The 25,809-nt window shown below is 42.0% G+C and overlaps 1 protein-coding gene across 3 annotated transcripts in view; it reads left to right on the top strand.

Moving 5' to 3' along the window:
• IP6K3 (inositol hexakisphosphate kinase 3) overlaps positions 1-25,809 on the top strand; it is a 335,650-nt gene that overhangs the window by 199,750 nt on the left and 110,091 nt on the right. For 2 of the 3 annotated variants that reach the window (XM_063954852.1, XM_063954850.1), the window contains one exon: positions 2,986-3,161. The exons of the other annotated variant lie outside the window; for it this stretch is intronic. In XM_063954852.1, the coding sequence (XP_063810922.1) occupies positions 2,986-3,161 (176 nt within the window). The remainder of the gene's footprint in view (positions 1-2,985; positions 3,162-25,809) is intronic. 3 annotated transcript variants of the gene reach the window in all.

The raw sequence follows: 25,809 nt of genomic DNA, 5'->3' as shown, positions 1-25,809 counted from the left end.
TTACTGTTTTCATTACCACATGGATTACAAACCAAACTTCCCTCCAAGTGTCTGCATGGGCGCAGCCATCTTGGATTCTGTCAGCTGATCATTTCCACCAATCTGTTCTCAGTATTGATAATCTGCATAATTGCCTAGCCAATCCCTTCCTTGCTGCAGGTATAAATACACTGTGCCTGAGCAAGGAAGGCGTCAGTGCTTTGGTTGTCAAACCTAGTTCCTGTTTGTCTCTCTCCTGTGATTGTCTTCCAGGTTCCAGCTCCTGTCTCAAGACTTCCACCATAGAGACCCGCACCAGCATTCCACCTGCGGTGTAGCCTGACTCTCCAATCCATTGTGGATTCATCTGTTTCCAGCTACAACATTACCTGCTTCCAGCTCAGCTTCCAGCAGAGTACAGCTTCCCTTAAAGGGCCGGTGTCCTTTCTACACTTTACCACTCTCCACCGGTATTATTATTTCTCCGCTCTCAAGTTCTACATTTCAGTTCATATTTCATCGCTCCCAAGTTCATTTATTATTTAACTGGTTCCAGCCAGTATCCACTCCGTGCTAACAACAGTCTGGTTCCAGCCAGTATCCACAGCAGCTGTTTTATCTTCAGCAACCCAGCTTTTCCTGGAACACCAGCTGGCACAATCCTGGGTTATCTCCATTGCTACAGTCGGGCCTGGTAAGGACTTTCCATCTAGAAGATCATAAGAACTATCTCACACTACCAGTGCCCTGTGGCTCCTGCCATCCTGTAGTACCCAGGAACTGTATTTATTATTTGCTGACTTTTACGTTTTCTTTTACTGCTGCTGTGTTGCGGAGTTGTCATAATAAACATCATTGACTTTTATCCAAGTTGTCGTGGTCACGCCTTCGGGCAGTTATTATTTATGTTACTTACATGTCCAGGGGTCTGATACAACCTCCCAGGTTCCGGTATATCTCAGCCCCTACAACTGAGGCTGCCTCCCGTCAGCTCAGGCCCTCAGTTGTGACATTCAGCTAGTATATAGTATATCCAGTGCTCGAAGTGGGCTGGTATACAACCGTGGACCCATCTGTACATCGGTATGGCGTACTGGCACTTCAAGCACTGACTGTAGATCCAAGTGTTATTACAGCCTAAACAGAGGTTAGCAACTAATTAGATGCCAAGAAAACATCCAGGTTCATAGTTAGCGGAGCATGGGCCGAACAAGTCATCAGCAGTATTCTAATAGTTTACGTTTGCTATAATGTACACTTGTCAGACAGTATATAATCTCTGTGGAGGTAAGAGTTGAAGAGAAATATGTATAATCTCTATTGTCTTATTCATGAATCCTCTGGATATCATATAGATGATACGCCTGTAAATATCAATGAATATTGTGGAAGGACCCAACCAAAGGAGATGTTGTGGTGTTGATGTATCTAGTTTCATTGTCAACCACACTATTAAAGTTGCCTAGGATAATCAAACTCTCCTCCTTATGTTTATCTTCTTCCTTCAGAAAGAGTAGCTGCCTGGAATTAGGAACGTAAAGGACACATTTCTGTTTATAAACAGATAATAACGCTAGGTGTCTCCTATTTGAAGAGTTCAGTCCTCTAACATTAAATGACAAAAATGTAACCATAAGAGTGCAATTGATTAAGTGAGTGTGGCAGAAATCAATGGGTAATCATTCACCGTGGCACACTGTAGTATGTCTGCAACAATTGGCAATTTCAGCAGGTTGCATTCACATAGGGGGAAGGCTGTGATGTTGGGGGGATGAGTATGCAAAGAACAGTCACTAAAGGGGAAAAAAATAAAAATAACCAGAACAGTGGGTTATAGTATTTGCCAGGAAAGGAGATGTCTGGCAAAAACAAAAAAAACTTCCACTGTTTTATCACTTGTTAGGGTGAAAGTTTCAGTTTCCTGCTTCATACTGCTTCAAAGAGTCTGTGGCACCTGAATCTAGATCACATGAAGTTGTGAAAAGACCCTGAATAATTACTGTTTCCCTTGCTTTCTTCATATTTAATTCATAGTTAACCTTTGTCAATTAAGAAAGAGATGAATTCTTTGTATCCAGTGTTATTTTATGCCAATGTTAGTAAACTAGCCAGGATTGATGTTACCTTCAGAAGGCAATAATTCACAAAGTTACAATTTCATTCAACTGGTACAGCAACTTCTCAAATGTGGTCTGGCTTTGCCTAGCTATTATTTTGTGATCCAGGCAGTAAAGCTTGGGTTTTATTCTTTTACACCACGTGTAAATTCAACTTGCATAAACTTTTTGCATTTTGAGTTGAGCTGTGTCTTATACTTGTTCTTGGAGAGGTAGGTCAGGGGCACTCACGTGTAAGATAAGCACAGTAAGGATATGGAAATGCAGGTCAACAGCCACTGATGACGAGTCAGATATGGTCTTTTATACATCTTTCTTGCACATCCCATATGCTAGAGAAAGGAAGAAGATGAGTCCCATATGCTGGCATCAGATTTCCCTGTTATTGATGGTGACAGACACAATTTTGGACCTACCTATATGCTACATTTAACATTACATGTTAAAATACTCTACATGCACTGGAAAATACAGCCACATAAACATACATCATAAAGGGTGGTCTTCTGAATGCCGACTGACGGGATCACGGGATCATAAATGTATATTGGTGTGTGTGCTGCAAAAGTTGCAAATGTACATTTAACTCCATATGAGCCCTTAGTCAATGGTTTCCTTGCACATAGTATTTTGAAATAAAGACTCAGTATTTGTACAGTAAACCTTACATTTTAAGTATCTACTTTTAGTCAATACATACACAACACAGGTTGATTCTTTAGATGAAATTAAGCTTCAGTAACTATAACTACTCTCCATTGGTTGAGAGTAATTTCCAGGATGTGAGTTATCAGATTATTGAAGTATGTAACATTTACTACAGGTATATGCTCTTTTGTCTTATAATATAAATCAACCCACTACAATCATTCCTTAACAGCCTGTTCAGGGTATCTTCTATTGGAGAATGTTACATCTAAGTATGTTTTTCCATGCATCCTTGACTTAAAGATGGGAACCAGGCAACATGGAGATGATGCATCAGAGGAGAAGAAAGCTCGACACATAGAGAAATGTGCTCAGAGTACATCTGCAAGTCTGGGTGTTAGAATATGTGGCATGCAAGTAAGTGAATTCCTTACATAAATGCTCCCCTCTTAAACCCAAATCCCACTGGCTCAGTTTCCTTCTATTCCACTTTGTTCTCCTGTCATTTGCACTCTGTTGGACCATTTCACCGACTTACAATAATGAAACTTTTCTAACATTTTAGTACAGGAGATATACATAAACAGAAAGCCAAAATGTAGTGCTGTACAAAGTAAAGTAGATAACAGAAATGATATGTAAACCTGATGATGTTATAATTAGGGACATAGATCATTAATTATACTCACAGCTCAGCTGATGGAAAACATAGACTGCAATAATGTTTACCACTGGCATAAAATATTGACTGCATTGACTAATATTATATTTGTCTCAAGCATTTTTGAATCTTTTCTCCTGTAATAACCCTTTTCCACTTACATAAGAATCACGTTTTTTGCATACGAACGCGCATAACTCGGGATTTTTGTCAGTGAAAAGGGGTCCCAACTCCCCGCCCTCCAGTTCCAGTAACCTGGCAATCTTTCCCAGGTAGCTAGCAGGATTTCACCTGGGAAGGACCGTGAGAGCCGGGCTTCCTGGTGCTTAGAGATTATGTAAATTCCAAGCGCTGGCACTGCACCCATGTGCAGTGTGAATGGCGCCGACCCAGGAATAACCAAAGTCGGCACTGCAGTGTAAAGGGGTATGTCCTGTGACTGACCCAGATTGGAACCGTGTTCTAAATCCCGGGTCAGACACAGGATTTTGGTGGAAAGGGGATATTAGATAGTTAAGTCTGGCCCAGATAACATGCACCTACTTGTTCCAAGGAACTTAAGTTTAGTTGTAGATGGCGCACTAGTCAGATACGGATTAACAGCAGGGAAACTGGGGCAATTGCCCAAGGTCCCCTACACACTGGGGTCCCCACATATAGCTACATCACCAGTGTGGGGGCATTGTGGCATATGTGAGCTGGAGTTTCTATGTGGTATAATGTGAACTGGGGGCACTATAATGTATTTAATATTTTATAAACCATGATTTTTATTACATTTGTCAGAAATTATGGGGATACAGAGAAAAGAGAAGACGGGGCGGGAAGGATCAGGTCAAGAGTGCACATTACATACAAAGAATGCTCAATAAAGGTAACACTGTATATATACAGAAGCAGAGGCAGAACTCTGGGAGGCAACGGAGTCAGCTGCCGCCGGGTTCCTGCTTTGAAGGGGGGCACCTCTCCTCCTGTTCCATGTGTTCAGCGACATTAATCAATTAAGTTAAATGACAGCAGCCGGTATCTCTTCCGTAGCCGACTTCCCCACTAGTCACTACACCTAACAAATCACACCCTCTTTATTATAGATACACTGGAAGCAGATACCTTACTGATGAAGCTATTTGCCCCTATAAAGGAAGCATGAGAATTCTAACTATATGAAGTTATTTCTCTGTCAATTACAAGTAACTTCATATACTGTAGTTAGAATTCTCATACTTCCTATGCAAGAGCAGATATCTCCACCGGTAAGGTGCATGTTTCCAGTGTAATAGGTTGTGGGTTCTAATCCCGGATATGGCACTTGCAAATTAATTGTCAGAGAAATAATCAGCATTGGTAGTGACTGAGCAGATCTATGTAGTGTGTGGCTGGACTCCTACATAGATCTGCCTAGTTGCAATGGTTTTGTAGTAGCTTCATATAGTTAGAATCTGCAGGCTTGCTATGCAGGAGCAAATATGTGTGTGTGTGTGTGTGTGTGTGTGTATATATATATATATATATATATATATATATGGCACCAATATTATTCTTGCCTCCGGGCAACTGGGACGAACTTCCGCCACTGTACAGAAGATGATAAGAGAACAAAAAGTTGAACAAAAGAGGCACATGTCAATGACTAAGAAGCACCAGGATATTCAGTAACTCTGCATATGGGCAAATATACAATATACAAAATAGTTTTTTGTCTAACTCATTACAGGTTGAGTATCCCATATCCATATATTCCAAAATACGGAATATTCCGAAATACGGAATTGTTTGAGTGAGAGTGAGATAGTGAAACCTTTGTTTTCTGATGACTCAATGTACACAAACTTTATTTAATACACACAGTTATTAAAATATTGTATTAAATGACCTCCAGGCTGTGTGTATAAGGTGTATATGAAACATAAATGAATTGTGCGTATGTACACAAACTTTGTTTAATGCACAAAGTTATTACAAATATTGGCTAAACTGTGTGTATAAGGTGTATATGAAACATAAATGCATTCTGTGCTTAGACTTAGGTCCCATTGCCATGATATCTCATTATGGTATGTAATTATTCCAAAATACGGAAAAATCCCATATCCAAAATACTTCTGTTCCCAAGCATTTTGGATAAGGAATACTCAACCTGTATCAGCCATGTAAAACAAAATATAATTTTTTAACAAATTAGAAGAATACAAAATTCATCACGGTTATAACTGTAGCACCCCAACGGGTACTAATTAATCCTGTATTTTAAACTGTATATACCTGTGAGATGGCATACGGTATCTAGATAGTCTGTGCATGTAATGTGGATTTTGGGGGTCATTCCGAGTTGATCGCTCACTGCCGTTTTTCGCAGCGCAGTGATCAGGTAAAAAAACGGCATTTATGCGCATGCCCCGCAATGCGCACGCGCGACATACAGGTACAAAGCCCTTTGTGGTTGTGCTCAGGTTCTAGCGAAGTTTTTCTTCGCACTGATGGCCGCAAGAAGATTGACAGGAAGAGGGCGTTTCTGGGTGTCAACTGACCATTTTCAGGGAGTGTTTGCAAAAACGCAGGCGTGTCTGAAAAAATGCAGGAGTGGCTGGGCGTTCGCTGGGAGGGTGTATGACGTCAAATCCGGACACGAATAGGCTGAAGTGATCGCAAGCGCTGAGTAGGTTCAGAACTGCTCAGAAACTGCACAAACTGTTTTTGCAGAGCTCGGCTGCACATGCGTTCGCACTTCTGCTAAGCTAAAATACACTCCCCAGTAGGCGGCAGCATAGCGTTTGCACGGCTGCTAAAACTAGCTAGCGAGCTATCAACTCGGAATGACCCACTTTGAGTTAGTAAACAATAAGAGTTTTAATATATTGATATGAGAGCAGCCTTGGTATGTAACAAGCTGCCGCACAGAGACACATTATGTTTCAGGCATGAGAGTATTATACAGCTCATGAAAGCATTGAAGAGACTGTGGTCCCATGTGGAGATGGAGCCTTCTGATGCTTTCCTTCAGGCAGCAATAGGAGGGCAGCTTGAGAAACGGAGCGTTTGTGTGTGAAACAGAAAAACAGGTGAATATGTGCTCTGTATTGTAGAGCTGAATGGGAGTTTGTGCTAAGTGTAACTGTTACTGGAGAAACAGCACCATACACTATCACCATTGTACTGGAAAGTGAGCAAATGGTTAGTGAGGAGTTAAAGAAGAAGAAGCGAACAATATAAAGGGATGAGTGGGGAACATTATGAGTTCACTAAGAGGTAAAAGTGAGCTGGCATAATGGAGGCAGAGGTATGGAAGCAGAGGTTTAGGAGTTAAAGTCTGGAAGATAAAAAGCTGACTGGACCCTCTTAGGGGGAAAAAACAGCAAGTAATGTAGCTAGAGAGAGAATATAGAGGAACATAAACTATACTTGTCGACTTCTTTATAAACCCCTCTAGGAGAGTATATTAAGGCAAATAAAACCATATTGCAAGCATAGGAAAAAGATAGACCAAAGTAGGGATAGAGTGAAGAAGAACACAGTTACAGACATATGGCCAGAGAGGAAGAGACACCTGCCAGACAGTGGCGACTCCAGAGGTGGAGTCCAAAAATTCAAGTAAGTGAGCCTCACCAACTGCCACTACAGACGTTGCCAAACATCGTTGGCCAGGACTCACAGGCAGTTGGTGTGGCTTCTCTGTTTGAATTTCGAATTGCACTGTAGCCCCACCTCTGACGCCACCACTGCTACTGAAACAACACAAGGGTTCATATCAGTATCTTCCAAAAGCACTGTTCATTTTATGAAGACTTAAATTCCATGGCCCTAAAGTATGGTTTTACATATAAAATACTAACATACTAAATAAAATGTTGTTTATACCACGCTCTAGGTATATTTAATTTTGCATGTCCTGGTCATGTGAATAGTAATATTTTAATGTCATTACAAAGAAGAATAGTAAGACAGTCGAACCTGGTTAAGTGGGATCTCAAGGGACAGCACATTTAGTCTCACTTAAATAATAATAATAATAATAATAATAATAATAATAATAATTTTATTTATATAGCGCTCTTCCTCCAATAGGACTCAAGGTGCTTAAGAGATACATAGCATAATATAGTACAGAAAATAATGAAGTACAGAACAGCTTTTCATAAAATACAGAAGCATGAAGATACTAAAGGGACATTATGGAAATGCTTGAGTAAACAGGAAAGTCTTGAGTCTACTTTTGAAGGATTCTATAGTTGGGGCCTCTCGCACTGTGCAGAGAAGTGAGTTCAATAGAGTCGGAGCCGCATGACTAAAAGCTCAACCTCCAGATGAATTACGGGAGATTCTAGGTACTGCTAAAAGTCCTTCATCCACAGATCGCAGTAATCGAGTGGGGCAGTATGGGATCAGAAGCTGCTACAGGTACCTTGGGCCCTGGTCATGTAATGCTTTGAAATTCAGTAAGCCAATCTTGAAGATGATTCGCCATCTTACAGGCAGCCAGTGAAGGGAGTAGAGGATGGGTGTTATGTGGCTAGAACGGGGCTGGTTGGTTAAGAGCCTGGCAGCTGTGTTTTGCACCAGCTGTAAACGGTGCAATTCTTTTGCTGAGAGACCAAGGTAGATGGCATTTAATTTTACAGTAGTCTAATAGAGATGATACAAATGCATGTATGACTTTTGGCAGATCATCTGAGGGAATGAAGTGCTTCATTCTGGCTATGTTCCTCAGGTGAAAGAATGAGGGTTTAATTGTGGCTGATATCTGATGTTAAGTGTCAAGCCACCATCCAGGACAATGCCAAGATTCCGCACATGATCAGTGGTTTGTAATTCTGAATCCCTGAGTGTAAGTCCAGATGGTTGGCTATGCTGCAGTCTTGTCCTTTAATGTTGCGGTCCTATCATAAGGACCTCTGTTTTATCCGGCTTCAGTCGCAGCCAACTGGCACTCATCCACTCCGGGAGATCAGCTAGACAGCCATTTAGGGTTGCTATTGGGTTATCAGTGCCCGGAGCAAAGGACAAGTACTGTTGTGTATCATCTGCATAACAGTGGTAGACCAGGCCATGGCGCCTGATTATTTCACCCAGCGGGAGTATGTATACTGCAAAAAGCATGGGGGATAGTATAGAATCTTGTGGGACACCTCATGGCAATGGCACTGATGGTGATGAGTATACTCCAGACGATACTTTCTGTGACCTGCCTGTGAGAAATTATTTGAACCAGCTTAGGACTGTGCCATCCAGTCCACAAAAATGTATCAGTCGCTCAATCAGAGGCCCATGGTCCACGGTATCAAATGCTGCAGAGAGATCTAGAAGGATTAATATTGAACAGTCACCTCTGTCTCTCGCCATCAGAAGATCATTTAACACACACCATTGCTGTTTCAGTGCTATGTCTTCTCGTGAAGACATAAAGCAGTATCACACTAATCTGGTTTCTTACTTATCCAGGTTCAAGAAGTGTTTGTCTCACTTATAGAGGTTCTCACTAATGCAGGTTGAAACAGTACTTGTTTCACTTACAGAGATGCCTAAATGCTAAATAAAATTTGTACATTATGTACATGGTTGGTTTTCGTGTCTCTTCTGACATCATTGATCGAAAGTAGACTTGTCAAAACCCATACTAATCCCACCTACAGAGGTTCTAAAGGTGGTCATCTCATTTATAGAGGTTAATAAAAAGCACTAATCTCTCTTAAAGAGGTCTTAGCAATCATCTCAGTTATATAGGTGATTATTCCTAATAATCAGCTTTCAAGAGCAGGGACTTCTTTCATCATGTGCCTTTTCTTTTCTTACTTACACTATCTAATACTTCATACGCCCTTTGATGGCACCTAACCCCGGGTTTTCTATACCTGTCCTATATTGTCATGTACTGTAAGGGCTGTTTTCTTATTTGCTCATTTGATTATGTACTGTGTAATGGGCGCTGCGGATCCCTTGTGGTGCCATATAAATAAAGGATAATAATAATAATAATCAAGAATAATCAGTCTCTGTTAAAGAGGTTTGGTAGTCTCACTAACAGAGGTTTTTGGACCTCACAATTAGTCCCAGTAATAGAGGTTCCCCACTTATCCAGTTTTGACTACATATGTTTTATGCCAGATATAAAGCCAGATGTAATACCGTCCGATATTGCCGGAGGTGCAGGATACAGACTAAACTCGGACGATTTTTAAAAGCTATTAGCTAGTGTTCCCCTTCTAAGCCATTTACTGTTTTCTCTCTCACTCTCAGAGAACAGAAAGCTTGTGTACTATAGCTCCCAAGTTTTCATGGCTTGCAGAGTCTCACCTGCCTTGTGTCATATTACAGCCCACACGGGTGTGGTATGGCTGACCGATGGTCTCCTGACCGCCGGTCAGCATACCGACGCCGGGATCCTGGCAGCGTACCGACGCCGGGATCCCGGTGGGGAGGACATCCACGAGTGGAAATAGACCCTGTTGGTCGTCATGCCGACTATCGGGATAGTGAGGGGGCGGGATTTTGGGGGAGGTCATGCGACTGCCGGTCTTCTGACCGCCGGTCACATGAATACCACCCGCCCACACAGCTGTGTGCTCTCAATGAGACTCTCTGAGTTGTCTCCTAAGATGTCCTGCATCTTGCAACGTACCCAGTAGCCTCACGCTGGGCCTACTTCTAATTAGAGATGTGCAGCAGGCATTTTACGGGTTTTGTGTTTTGGTTTTGGATTCGGTTCCGTGGTCATGTTTTGGATTCGGACGCATTTTGGCAAAACCTCACTTTCGAATTTTTGTCGGATTCGGGTGCGTTTTGGATTCAGGTGGTTTTTTTTTTTTTTAAACTCAAAAACTGCTTAAATCATAGAATTTGGGGGTAATTTTGATCCTATAGTATTATTAACCTCAATAACCATAATTTCCACTCATTTCCAGTCTATTCTAAACACCTCACACCTCACAATAATATTTTTAGTCCTAAAATTTGCACCGAGGTCGCTGGATGACTAAGCTAAGCGCCCCAAGTGGGCGGCACAAACACCTGGCCCATCTAGGAGTGGCACTGCAGTGTCAGACAGGAGGGCACATATCAAAAAAAGGCCCCTAACAGCACATGATGCAAAGAAGAAAAAAAGGTGCACCGAGGTTGCTGTAGGCCTAAGCTAAGCGACACAACCACCTGGCCCATCTAGTAGTGTCACGCAGTGGCTGAATGTCAAGAGTGGGCCGCAATTGTTCAGTCCACTGACTGCATCTCCAGCATGCTCCAGTCACTTTTAAAAAAATCTGCAATTGGTGGACTCATACTGCAGTACCCCAGGACTAATACAGCAGTACCCCATGACTCATACGGCAGTGTCACACAGGATGGCACTTTTCAAAAACTAGGCCCCAAACAGCACCTCATGCAAAGATCTCGAAGAGGTGCAATGAGGTAGCTAATTGACTAAGCCAAGCGACACAAACACTTCCAACTGAAATTATACGTCCAAATCACTGAAATTAAATGGCAAGATCACTGTAATTAATAATGATAAATCACTGGAATTAATTGGCAAGATCACTGTAATTAATAATTATAAATCACTGGAATTTATTGGCAAAATCTCGCTTTAGCCTGCCTAGTGAAGTGGAATCTAGATGGGATTTGGTATCGGGGACACAATAACTTCATCAATTGTCTAAATCCCACTGCACTAATGGCGGATAACGGGCGCACGTCTAACAGCGTACTGATTATACTGAGCACTGATTATACTGAGCACTGATTTTACTGAGCACTGATTATACTGAGCACTGATTATACTATGCACTGATTATACTGAGCACTGATGATACTACGGAGAACTGACACTGAGCAGCACGATGCAGCACAAGACACTGTACTAGTATTAGTGAGCAGCACAAAAGCCCTCTGGAATTGTCACCCCCCAGATACCACTGTGACTGGAATGATGATGACCTATGCACAGTGACAGGACACTAACACAGCACCCGACCCTACAGCAGCAAGATGCAGCACAAGACACTTGACTATTAGTAATGTACTGTAGTATACTGAGCACCACAATGCAGCACAAGGCAATGAGCAGTGATACTGAGCACTGATGAGGATACTAGAACCGACACTGAGCAGCAAGATGCAGCACTGGACTATTGTACTGTATTATACTGGTCACCACAATGCAGCACAAGACAATGGGGGTAATTCTGAGTTGATCGCAGCAGGATCTTTGTTAGCAGTTGGGCAAAACCATGTGCACTGCAGGGGAGGCAGATATAACATGTGCAGAGAGAGTTAGATTTGGGTGTGGTGTGTTCAATCTGCAATCTAAATTGCAGTGTAAAAATAAAGCAGCCAGTATTTACCCTGCACAGAAACAATATAACCCACCCAAATCTAACTCTCTCTGCAAATGTTATATATGCCCCCCCCCCCCTGCAGTCCACATGGTTTTGCCCAACTGCTAAAAAAAATTCCTGCTGTGATCAACTTGGAATTACCCCCAATGAGCAGTGATACTGAGCACTGATGAGGATACTAGAACTGACACTGAGCAGAAGGATGCAGCACTGGACTATTGTACTGTAGTATACTGGTAACCACAATGCAGCACAAGACAATGAGCAGTGATACTGAGCACTGATGAGGATACTAGAACTGACACCGAGCAGCAAGATGCAGCACTGGACTATTGTACTGTAGTATACTGGTCACCACAATGCAGCACAAGACAATTAGCAGTGATATTGAGCACTGATGAGGATACTAGAACTGACACTGAGCAGCAAGATGCAGCACTGGACTATTGTACTGTAGTATATTGGTCACCACAATGCAGCACAAGACAATGAGCAGTGATACTGAGCACTGATGAGGATACTAGAACTGACACTGAGCAGCAAGATGCAGCAATTGACTATTGTACTGTAGTATACTGGTCACCACAATGCAGCACAAGACAATGAGCAGTGATACTGAGCACTGATGAGGATACTAGAACTGACACTGAGCAGCAAGATGCAGCACTGGACTATTGTACTGTAGTATACTGGTCACCACAATGCAGCACAAGACAATGAGCAGTGATACTAAGCACTGATGAGGATACTAGAACTGACACCGAGCAGCAAGATGCAGCACTGGACTATTGTACTGTAGTATACTGGTCACCACAATGCAGCACAAGACAATGAGCAGTGATATTGAGCACTGATGAGGATACTAGAACTGACACTGAGCAGCAAGATGCAGCACTGGACTATTGTACTGTAGTATATTGGTCACCACAATGCAGCACAAGACAATGAGCAGTGATACTGAGCACTGATGAGGATACTAGAACTGACACTGAGCAGCAAGATGCAGCACTTGACTATTGTACTGTAGTATACTGGTCACCACAATGCAGCACAAGACAATGAGCAATGATACTGAGCACTGATGAGGATACTAGAACTGACACTGAGCAGGAGAGACACACTACTAGTATTACTGAGCAGCAATAAGTAAGCACTGATACTGAGCACTGATATTGAGATTTCCACTGAGAGAACGTAACCACCTCCTCTCCGCTCTCTCTACAATGTACTAGTGAAAATGGCGGCGACGCGCGGCTCTTTATATGGATTACGAATCTCGCGAGAATCCGACAGCGGGATGATGACGTTTTGCCTCGTTTGGGTTTTCCGAGTCAGTCGGGAAGAACCGAGTCTGGCTCGGACCCGTGTAAACCACGTGGAGTTTGGGGGGGTTCGGTTCTCGGAGAACCAAACCCGCTCATCTCTACTTCCGATAGTCACTTTACATGAAAAGATACATTTCTGTTTGGAGACTCTCTGGGGCAGATGTATTAACTGCCATTATGGGGAGGAAGTGGAATCTGCGCACGATATGTGTGCTGATACCGCTTCTCCCCCATGTATGAATGCAGGGATATGTGCTAAATGACGGAAAGTACGCCAATGTGTGGAGCAATGTATGAACGGTCAGTGGCGTTGACCATTCCAACAGCTGCAGCTATAGATTGTTCATACATCTCAGTTGGTGTTGCTCTCCGCTTCGCCTCGGTAAAGAGGCGAAGCAGTTAGCGGTATAGCGTCACGATGCCGCTATAATACATATCCCACTCTGTAACTAACAGCTTATCAGAATCAAATGGTGATTGATCTGTCAAACAAACATTTTTATGTGCCAATTTCTTGGGAACAATTTTCCAACACTGTTACTGGAAACGACCAGTGTCAGACTAGGGCATGAAGGGCCCACCGGGGGAATGGTGTGGTAGGGTCCATGCTTTGCAGTGTGGCTAACAATTAGAGTGCATGTCAGAGCCACTTGATAAATATATAAATAGTAAATACTTCTAGTGCTTGGATGATACTGTACCAGATAATATCAGTGCACTGTAGAAAATATTCCATAGTCCTGTGCAGTATACATAAACATATTCATAATGTATTATTTGAATGCACAGTCTAGAACTTGATCACTAGGGGAGGAGGTGGGACCCACCGGGGGTTTCCCTGTGTCCCCATTGTTTGGTCTCATGTCTCTCATCTTTCTCTTGGCAATGCCCCATAGATTCTCTATTCTCTATGGGGTTCAGGTCAGGCGAGTTTGCTGGCCAATCCAGCACAGTAATCCCACGGTCATTGAACCAGGTTTTGGTACATTTGGCAGTGTGGGCAGGTGCCAAGTCCTGCTGGAAAATGAAGTCAGAGTCTCCATAAAGCTTGTCTGCTGAAGGAAGCATAAAGTGCTCTAAAATGTCCTGGTAGACGGCTGTGTTGACCCTGGACTTAATAAAGCACAGTGAACCAACACCAGCAGAGGACATGGCTCCCCAAATCAACACAGACCGTGTAAACTTCACACTGGACTTCAAGCATCTTGGATTGTGTGCCTCTCCATTCTTCCTCCATACTCTGGTACCTTGGTTTCCAAAGGAGATGCAAAATTTGCTCTCATCAGAAAAGAGGACTTTGGACCACTGAGCAACAGATTAGTTCTTTTTTTCTTGTCAGGAAAAGGCCATTCAGGAGTGGACTGAGGCTGGAGTTAGTGTATCAAGAGCCACCACACACAGACGGATCCTGGACATGGGCTTCAAATGTCGTATTCCTCTTGGCAAGCTGCTCCTGAACAATAAACAATGCCAGAAGCATCTTACCTGGGCTAAAGAAAAAAGAGAATCTATGGGGCATTGCCAAGAGAAAGATAAGAGACATCTTAATGCAGAAGAGCTGAAGGCCACTATTGAAACATCCTGGTCTTCCATAAAACCTCAGCAGTGCCACAGGCTGATAGAATCCATGCCACGCCGCATTGAGGCAGTAATTCATGCAAAAGGGGCCCAAACCAAGTACTGAGTACATATGCATGATTATACTTTTCAGTGTGCTGACATTTCTGTATTCAAAATCCTTTTTTTATTGATTTTATGTAATATTCTAATTTTCTGAGATTTTGGATTTGGGGTTATCTTAAGCTGTAAACCACAATCATCAAAATTATAACAAATAAAGGCTTGAAATATCTCACTTTGCATGTAATGAGTCTATGTAATATATTAGTTTCACCTTTTAAGTTGAATGACTGAAATAAATGAACTTTTGGGCGATATTCTAATTTTCTGAGTTTCACCTGTAATGCTCACTCTTCAGTCTCCAGAGCCTGGATGGCCTTTTCTAAGTATTCTTTGTTGGTTCCAGCTGCTTAGTCATCTTGCGTATGTTTCTGTTTTAGTTCCTGGATATGTTGACCATGTCCTCTATTTCATCATGCAGTTGCTCAATCATGTTCTTTTGAATAGTTGACAGAAAGTTTTCTCCTCACCAATAGACTGCTGCAACGTCTGCCTCTTTCCTTATAGTTTTTTTCCTGAAGTTTGAAAACATAGAGGACTATTTGTTGTGAGTTTTCACCATTACCAGAGTCTCTTTTAACATTTTTTTCCACTGCATACTTTCCCAACTTAGCATCAGACTGCAACAAGAAAATGAGTTTCCCTTTTTCTCAAAGTTCTCTTGGAGAGTCTTAGTTAAGTTTAAAACATTTTGTTCACATGTCCTTTGCTTTACAATTAGAAGATCTTTCTCTGATTCACACTCTATAAGTCTTAATTGTATCTATTAAACCTAGAGATGAGCGGGCAGAGCTTACCTGAACCTCCGGGATCCAAGGGAATCCAAGCGCCAGACCAGGTTTTCCCTCTTTGCTCGGATTCCAAAATGTGGCAAAATTGTATATTCCCGATGTCGAATCTAGCGTATTTTGGATTTGATGTAAGTCCCTCCCGTGGTGATTCGGGCACCATTTCATACAGGACGCCCGAATCACTACTAGACTGTCAGGGAATGAATCCATTACACTGCCAGGGCTTTAATCATTATTGCAAAACTGGTGCACTGCAGACAGCCCAGAGTTCCTTCTAAGTTCTACCTAAGGGTAACATTATTATTATTATTATTATTATTATTATTATTATTAATTTATTTTTTTAAATGCCATAATTGATTAACCCTTTATTGGTGCACAACCATTCACAGCATTAACCGTTGCGCATTGGTGTTCTTTTTTTTTTGTCACTGTTGCAGTGCTTCCCTAATACAGGCAGCATTAATCCTTGGTGCACACTGGTATTCTCTCTTTTTGTCAATGCCAGCAGTGCAACATTAACCTTTATTGGTGCACACTGGTGCAAGCCACCATTACTATATTAGCGCAGTGATTCGCAGCAGTGTGTAAAAAAAAAACCAAATATTGGAAAAGAACAAAAACTTTTGTGTTTTCAGAGAAAAAACGTAACACTGCATTATTAATGTAAGTGCAGTGATTTGCAACAGTGTGTAAAAAAAAAATCTAACCCCCCCCCCCCCCCCCACACACACACACACAAAAAACAGTGGGGGTCCAGGGCAAGGCCATGTGTGTTCAGTAAAGCTCAATAGGTGTGGAGCCACACTGCATTCATACATATAAGCACTGTGACCCTGCAGTGTGGATTGTCATTTGAAAAGTAAAAGAAAAGTTCTTTTGTTTGTACAACCTGTGTGCGCTATACTCCACTGCAATTTTGTTGACTTAAATATGAGTGGTGTGACTCCACGCAGTGTGAGTTGTCATTTGCGAATAAAAATATATAGTTTGTACAACCTGTGTGCACTGTACCCTACTCAGCTTTGTTCACATAAATATAAGCGATGTGACTCGCCACAAATATAAGCGATGTGACTAGCCAAAAAAAGTAAAAATAATAGTTATTTTGTTTGTTTGTACAACTTGTGCGTGTTCATTGATCTGGATAATGGTCAGTCGAAAGAAGAGTAGGAGCAGAAGCCAAGAACTAGTGTCATGGCTGCTGCCAGTCATGATAGTACTACAACATGTACTAGAACCTGGTTGCAGGATAGGAAACAGACAGTTGTAGTAAATGGAGTGCAATCTTTGGAAAGAAATGTTACCTGTGTAGTACCCCAGGGATCTGTACTTGGACCAGTTCTCTTTAATATCTTTGTTGGTGACATTGCAAATGGTATTAAAGGGAAAGTATGCCTTTTTGCAGAAGATACAAAGATTTGCAACAGGGTAGACACACTGGGAGGGGTAAAACAAATGATTGATGACCTAGCTAGGCTTAAGAAATGGTCAAGAACATGGCAACTACAGTTTAATGCTAAAAAATGCAAAATCATGCACTTGGGTCTCAAAAACCCAAAGGCTAAATATAGTATCAAGGGTACTATAATGGAAATTACTGTAGAGGAAAGGGATTTAGGGGTCAAGTGACTTAAAGGCAGGAAAGCAATGCAACAAAGCAATGAGAAAGGCAAGTCAGATGCTTGGTTGCATAGCCAGAGGAATCAGTAGCAGGAAAAAAGAAGTAATAATGCCACTGTATAGGTCATTGGTACGGCCTCATCTTGAATACTGTGTCCAGTTCTGGAGACCATATCTCCAGAATGATATAAATACATTAGAGAGTGTACAAAGAAGAGCAACTAAAATGGTGCATGGCCTACATCACAAAACTTACCCGGAAAGGCTAAAAGATCTTAACATGTATAGTTTGGAGGAGAGAAGGGAAAGGGTGGACATGATAGAAACTTTCAAATATACCAAGGGTTTTAACAAAGTTCAGGAGGGAAACATTCTTCAAAGGAAGAGGAGTATTAGAACTCGAGGACATACACTAAAACTGGAGGGAGGCAGGTTCAGGGGAAATTTAAGGAAAACTTACTTCACAGAAAGGGTAGTGGACAAGTGGAATAGCCTCTGATCAGAGGTGGTAGAGGCTAAGACTGTAGAGCAATTTAAACATGCTTGGGATAGGCATATGAATATCCTTACAAAGAATTAAGGTTCAAAAAGGGTTGAAATTACCTAAAGGATAAAAAAAGGGGCAGACTAGATGGGCCAAGTGGTTCTTATCTGCCGTCAAATTCTATGTTTCTATGTAACATCTAGTAAAGGTGGTACAACATCTAGTAAAGTTGGTGCAGGGGACAGAAAATTTAGTACAGGGCACCTGAAAGCCATATCTTCCACAATGTTATAAAAGGGGTTGAGGTGTCAAATTAAAAACTGACAATTCAGTGCCCCCCCAAAAAAAACACTAAAGCTAAAGAACAAACTGTGTTCACAAATGCCTGAAGAAAGTCTAGGGGTGTCCATGTTAGCTATGTGTGAGTCTGACATTTCTCAGACTGTACTCATAGAGAAGCCTCCTTCCACCATTTCTGCTCCATCTGCAAATGTGGGGATGAGCAGTACAAGTAAGGATGGTGATGATGACATAATAGAAATTAAGGATGCTGGTGTGGAAGTGGAACAGGATGAGAGGGATATTTGTGTACTATTTGACGCTAATGAGGATATGAGGATCAGGATGTTGATGATGTTTGTTCAAATCAGCAGTTCTTGCCAATGATAAAAAGAAAGCCATTGTGATGACTGGGCATAAGACTAAAATAGCCACCTCTTGGATGTGAGATTATTTTTACCAAAATCCTGCCAACATTTGTGAAGGCATTTGCTCCATTTGGGATGCCAAAGTTAGTAGAAGTAGGGATATTAACCACCTCATTTGCAGCAAGTTCATGAAATTTATTTTGCTAAATTATAATAATTTGCAATTAACACCCTCATTATCAACTTCATTAGTGTTTTGTTTGCTGTGCATTGCTACAGATTATAATTTGGCAACATATGTTAGAAAAAGGTAAAATTCAGGGCTGGATTTAGCAAAGTTCCATGCATAATGACTTTATTTGCCGAAGGTACTTATTACAGTAGTATCCCAGGCCAATAATTATTTAGAAAAAAAAGCAGAGCTGCCATGTAGTGTGTGGATTATTACACTAAAAAGGTCTACAGTCAATAGGTACTAATGATCGACATGCATTAGGTCGACAGCGTCAAACATGGAATAGATAGTGTTATGATTCCCGTACTCCAGACCAGAAGAGATCTTATGGCAGAGGTCTGAGTACTGGGAAGATATGCTGGTTGTGGGAGCAGGAGAGCCTAGTAACCCCTGGCGCCCTAACTCTGTTGTCTCGCCCGTGTTATCAGAAATCCCTTGCGAGACTATGGTTGCTTGAGCCCATGGCAGCCGCGTTCGAAGGGCGGATTATGTCTGCCCAACCCCGATGCCCCCGCAGGTCTTAATGGGAGACAAAGGGAAATCCGAGACAGGGTGATAACAAGGGGCCCTCTGACTAAGCAACCAGGCCAGGGGTTACAAGCTAACTAACTTTAACCAAAGGTATGTGCGGACTAGCCGCCAGGGAAAAGGACAACCAAAGAACCACTGACCCGTTACTCCTATCCAGCACCGCTGGATACCAGAGTGGATCTGTGGGAGCGGAATCCTCCGCAAAAGCTCCAGAACACAAATTAACTAAATAATTAACAGTAAGCGGACAAGCCGCAACACACGGCTGAGCCGCGACTCACGAACACCACAGGATGTTAAAGGTGCTCGGTCAGACTCCAGGAATAGATGGCAAACTTCCGAGTACAGGATCTCTGAGGACAGGAACAACCGGATTGAGCAGGACTGGAAACTCTCTGTAGCAGACACAGGCAAACAGGAAGCTATCACCGGCGTCTGTAAGAAGTCCTGAGGGTGCCTTTATTCAGGAACCCTCCAATCAAGATCCAGACAGGGTAATCAATGGAAATGCCGTGCAGCTTGCATGCTGCACGGCCAGCACATAATCAGGTAATTTAGGACAGACCCAGCAACGGGGAACGCGGCTGAACGTGGCGTCCCCGTTGCTAAGGTCAGAGCGGCTCTGTGCGCCCGGCGTCTAGCGTTGCCAGGGAGCCGGCGGCTGAACGCGCACGGCGTCCCTAGTTGCTAGGCGCCGGGCCGCACCGACGAGCGGACCCCGGCGCCTAACAGATAGAAGGTCTACAGAATCAAAAGGTCAACATGGAAATGGTTGACACAAAAAAAGGTAGACACCATTTTTCTTTCTCGTTTTTTTTTAGGTGTTTTGGCACTGCCATAAACAAATCCCATTAGTGTACCACAAGTTACTATTCCCAGTCGGATTCCACGTGGATGGTAAGGTATGAAAAAGTTGAAAAAAAGGAAAAACGATTAAAAAAAACTTGTTTCAACCATTGTCCTGTTGACCTTTTGACCCTGTCAACCTAATACATGTTGGCCATTAGTGATCTACCTATTGACTGTAGACCTTTTTAGTGTAGATCTTTAGACCAGATGCCGCCATGTTTGCATCATAGACTTAATGATGTTGCTTTACTGCTGGGGCATCTGTGGAAAAGTAAAAGAGAGCCGATGGTCAGGGGTGAGAGAGAACCTGGGAGTTCAGGGGAAACAGAAGGATCCAGAGGATAAAGGGAAAAAAAATACATAAAAAGCAACTAAGAGAACTAGACAGGAAAAGAGATGCTTGGGTGTAAAGTAGAACCAGCAGAGAGAGCCAGCAGTCTATATCTTCCACAACCATTAAAATGGGTTTTTGAAAGCGTTTGAAATGAGTAATCTCCAGTAGGCAGGCACGGAAGGGAGCAATTCATGTGCTATGTGGGGATAAGATTATGTGGGCAGAATATAATAGGAGGATAGAGAAGCTACACTATAATGCTGAAGGGAGTATGTTGGGGTGTGGTATTGAAAGTCGACAGTAACTAGGTCGACAATGTCTAGGTCGACCACTATTGGTCGACAGGAACTAGGTCGACAGGGTGTCTAGGTCGACAGGGTCTTTAGGTCGACATGTTCTAGGTCGACAGGTCAAAAGGTCGACATGAGTTTTTAATGTTATTTTGGTGTTGTTTTCTTCGTAGAGTGACCGGGAACCCCAATTAGTGCACCGCGTCCCCTCGCATGGCTCACTTCGCTCGCCATGCTTCGGGCATGGTGCCTTCACTCCGCTACCGCTTCGCTCGGCACAGATTACCGTTCCAATCGTAGACCACGTGGATCGTTAAGTATAAAAAGGTTCAAAAAAAGAAAAAAATTGTGAAAAACTCATGTCGACCTTTTGACCTGTCGACCTAGAACATGTCGACCTAAAGACCCTGTCAACCTAGACACCCTGTCGACCTAGTTACTGTCAACCAATAGTGGTCGACCTAGACATTGTCGACCTAGTTACTGTCGACTTTCAATCCGGATCCCGTATGTTGATAGGCCAATAAGATCAGGGGGATCATGACGGGACAGACTGAAGTAGTAATAGCCATTCCCCCTCCAGTAGGATAGTGGAGGGCCTGTAATGGATATAACAATGGGCCCTGCATTTGTCCTAGTGAAAGTGTAGTCACCTCATGAAAAATTCTGTTTAACAACCTATAACCCAAAACTAGCACCATTTGTGTTGCACTGCCACTATAGTAATTTACAACGTGTTATGGAGCTGGAACAAAACTATTTCAATAGCCATTAAACAGAATACACAAATGTTAAATAAAGAGTGTTTATTTTAAATGTATAGTAAATTCAGTTGTTTCCATGACAGATGAAAGATGTCTCCGACCTCAGGGGAAATAGCCAGAAGTTTGTGGGCATCATAGCCACATTTTGAAGATGCCCCAACCATTTGCTTCTAGAGAGACACCACTCTGCAGCAGTTGTTAATTTTGCCCCATAATAGTGCCTTATTTCATTTTCTGAACCACAGTAGTGCCCTAGTTTATTTTATGATGCCCTAGTTCACATTATGTTACATTGTAGGGCTGCCAGTACACTTTATGCAGCACAGTACCCCCAATTCATATTATGATCTACGGTCTCCCAAGTTCATATTATGCCACATTACAGTCCCTCCAGTTCATAGTATTCCACATTACAGTGCCTCCCTTTCATATTGTGCCATGTTACAGTTCCCAGGTTCAAGTTATATTACATTATAATGCTTTCTAATTCATTTGATACCAGATTACAATGAGCAGGTCCAGAGGCCTAACTAGATATATTGTAGCCCCCAAAGCAAAAGTTTGTAAGGGCCCCTATGCACCAACTAATGGTGAAAAATGTATATATCACATGTAACTGTGACAGGCAAGGTGGGCCCCACTCAGCTCTGGGCCCCATAGCAGCTGCACACCCTGCACATATGGTAGCTACACATGTGGTGGCTGCACCCTTGGGCTACTTGTCTGTTAAGTAGGTGGGTTAACCAGACATCAGATCAAAACAGAAGATTCCAGGCAAGAATATATTATGCCCATGGCAGTAGAGAAAAAAATTATTGCAACTATAACATTATAAATACTAAAGGGGAACATATATATAATTTATGTACAATACTAATGCTTTTAAGTTTTATTAATTAGGAGGTCACATATTTGTATTTTTTATTCTTCAGGGGCACCGAGCACTATTTTTATTAATAAGGGGTACTACCTCTATTTTTATGCATGAGTCAGTACATATCATAGTTTATATAGGTGGGGCACAGTTTAACTTTAATTTCATAAAGAGTCATCAATGATTTTTTTATTTTATTTTTTACCTAAGGGGCAATCCAGTTTTACCTATCACATTGGGCTAATTTACATGTGATTCAGGGATTTTAAAACTTTTGCACATTGCCACCAATTTGGGTTTTCAACACCCACCAAATCACTGGATAGATAATACTGTAGTTTTGAGGTGAAAACCGCTTGAGATGTGCTACTTAATAAACCAAAACAATTGTGATTTTGAAAATGTGGGGGTACATTATGTACAGCATGTTGCATTTACTAGAAAGTGCTACATCACCGTAACCAGTGATCTTCTCTTCATACTCTAAGTAGACTTACAAACTAACAGTATTGGTGCTATAAATGTCAAAATCTATTTGCACAGTTTGTTAAAGAGGCTTGGTGAAAGAGTTAAAACTATACAGTTCCAACTCTTTACTGCTTTTCATCCGTCAACCTCAGTCATCCATCAACCCTTCAACTCTGGCTTACAGGAGTTGCCCAGAATAAACGGGTCTGCAGAGTGGATGTTGATCCTTTACAGCTGCCTTTAATTGAAAATGCTGTCCCTAAAGGCTGAGCCGATAAATTTGCTTCACTGGAAGGTTTTTTGGAAGGCGGTTGAGATTTTTTTATCGATCGTCTGTGCCAAGGCTCTGTCTGTTTCTACTCATTTACTTTGTAGGATATTGATCCCGTTTTCACTGTGAGCCCTATGTCTGAGGTACAAACAGTATTTTATTTTCATAGGAAGGATGTTGCATTTGGTTAGCATAGGAAAATTATAAACATATGCTATTTTATTTTTGTATAGAGGCATAACATCACAAAAACATTTGCTTAATATTTAAATATTTGAAAAAATCATTATTGCTTTTATGTAAACTACTGTGTAAGAAACACATTTTTAAGCAACATGAGAACTTTCGACATTCACAAAAAGATATTGTACAGTATGTTGAATTTACTATTCTCGGATTGATGGCTAGAGAGTACAATTGTTCCAGTGAGTACAGATGCTTGAATTCTTTAAAAAATAGTTCTCAATGCAAATCATCAAAACCTCAAACACTTTTGAACTTTAAATAGACTGAAAATTCAACTATTATGAGGTTTATGATATTTTTCTGAAATATGTATGAATACTATTAAGTTGTGATTATCATGCAGCTAACAAAAACTATGCAAGTTATTTCCAGATATTTATATGGGATCCGTTCAGGATCCTGGCAGTCGGGATCCCGGCAGCCATATACCAACACAGGAATCCCGACACTATTCGGAATGCCGACACTGGCATCTCGACCGCTGGCATATTATACCCAACCTATTTATACCAGCACACACATTCTCTATCACTTTACATAGAATATTTGGTTATTCACATACGTTCCTGCCCCAGTGAAGAATAAAATATATACAATATTCCCTATCATATGGACATACACACATACCTCTAGGGTTAATTTTTGTCAGTAACCAGTTACCAGTATGTTTTTGGATTTTATGAAGAAACCAGAGTACCTGGAGAAAACCCCCACACACTTGCTCAGTATTTGGTAGTGCACTGGGTTGACCAAGGTCTTCAGTAAACATCACTAGCACACCCCTACATAAATATTTTGACTTGCTTGCAGAACACCCCAGTTAAAGTGTAAGTGTATTCTGAAATATAGAAATATAGAATTTTGATAAACATATTTAATAAAAAAACTTGACTCATCAAAGTAGCCATTTTTTGTAGTATTAGCACTGATCACACTTGTGGCAGTCTTTCTACAATGGAAATTAAATATTGTTCGGAAAGATTCCACAAAGGTCTTGCACTGGTAGGTTGCTTTGCTTTCACCCATATGTTCAGTTTATCACAAACCAGCTTGATGGGGTTTAAGGCTGGACACTGTGCTGCCCATTCCATGATTTGAAGCCTACTGTGTTAATCCTTTGCTTGAAGATACTGCTCTGGGATAGCCTGGAGGCATATTTTCGGTTATTATCTTGCTGTAAGATGAACTCTTGACCAACTAAGCTAGACTAGACACTATTGTATTGTTCTGTAAAATTCGATGGTAGACCATTTGGATTGGTATCAAAATCCCGGCATACAAGATACCGATGGTCAGAATGCCAACAGCGGCATCCCAACATTCAAAATCCCTGTGGATATTGGTAACCTAGCCCTAACACTCCCCTTAGTGTCTAACCCTAACCCTTATTCTTACCAGGATATTAACTACATCCTGTCCATTTGGTTCAGGTTGCCAGTCACATAGTGCAAGTCACCTACTCAAGATCCAGCAAAAGTACACCAGATTATCAATCCTCTTCCATGTTTGACAGGAGTCTATTCACTATTATAAAAGCTGCCACTTCCATGCGTGCCTAAGCCCATCATTTAAATGGGAAATACTTTTAAAAGCAAAATTTGGGTTAATAAACAGTGACATGCAGTGAGGTTAATTACTGGGGAGAAACACATTGCGGTGGGTCTGAGTGTCGGGAGACTGTCTCACCCCCTACACACTGTAACTCTCCCCTCACTAAACTAAGCGTCAGTGTCCATTAATTCTAACTGCATCACTGTGTCTTTTCTTCCTCCCCCTGTTGCTTCTGCTGATCTCCAGTCTCTGAGCAGTGCACTTCCTCGTGACATGACACATCCAAGGTGTCTATTAGTCCTCGACACGCCTCCCCACACTCAGATGCATGCCTCTTTTGGGTCACTTTTTGTGCTACCTGTCCTACCCCCAGCTCCACAAGCATGTCTGACTATCAGTGGTGAGGCTGAGCCATTGCTGCCTCACCCTGAATTTTTGCTGCCTTACCTCTCATCTCTCATTGCAATTCTAGAGAGCTCCACAAGTCTGATGAGTTTTAATAATGAAAATGATCACAATATACAAAGAAGATGTTTCTAAGTCATGCATATCTTCTTTGTATTATTCCAATAGTTTTTTTATATAAAAAATCTGGAGTATGGCATGGTTGACTCTGCCTCCTCTGTGTACTATGAATACACATCCTCGAGAAAGGGGGGGGGGAGGCAGGCAGTCAAGTCCCAGGGTTCCCCTCTCTTCTGAGAGGGCCCCTTGTTGAATGCCACCAGTCGGATCATTTATTATCACCGATCTCTTATTTGCAGCATCATCACGCATCCACTGATAGCCATCACACTTATGGCGCCACAGCTGCACTGTCAGTCTGCCATTGACTGCTCAGCTCAAGCTATCCATGAGACATCATGCAGTGACAGACTGCGCAGGCTCAGTGTAGAGTACGGAAACACTGGCCGCACAGCCTGCAGGAAAGATGGGGGCAGGCCGCCACATTAAGGTTTTCGAAGAGCGTGCCATGCAGCTAAGCATCCTGCTGACAGCTCTATAGTCAACATCGCAGACACAGAGAAAAAGTAAGGAATAAATAAGCCCACACAGCACCGTTTTGTATATTGGGGGACAGACTGCCTGGAGTCTGGACTGTGGTGATTTTTTTTTA

Source organism: Pseudophryne corroboree, chromosome 2 (assembly GCF_028390025.1).
Source record: "Pseudophryne corroboree isolate aPseCor3 chromosome 2, aPseCor3.hap2, whole genome shotgun sequence".
Taxonomy (NCBI): domain Eukaryota; kingdom Metazoa; phylum Chordata; class Amphibia; order Anura; family Myobatrachidae; genus Pseudophryne; species Pseudophryne corroboree.
Note: the sequence above shows the minus strand (reverse complement) of the source record. Positions and strands in the feature narration are given on the sequence as shown.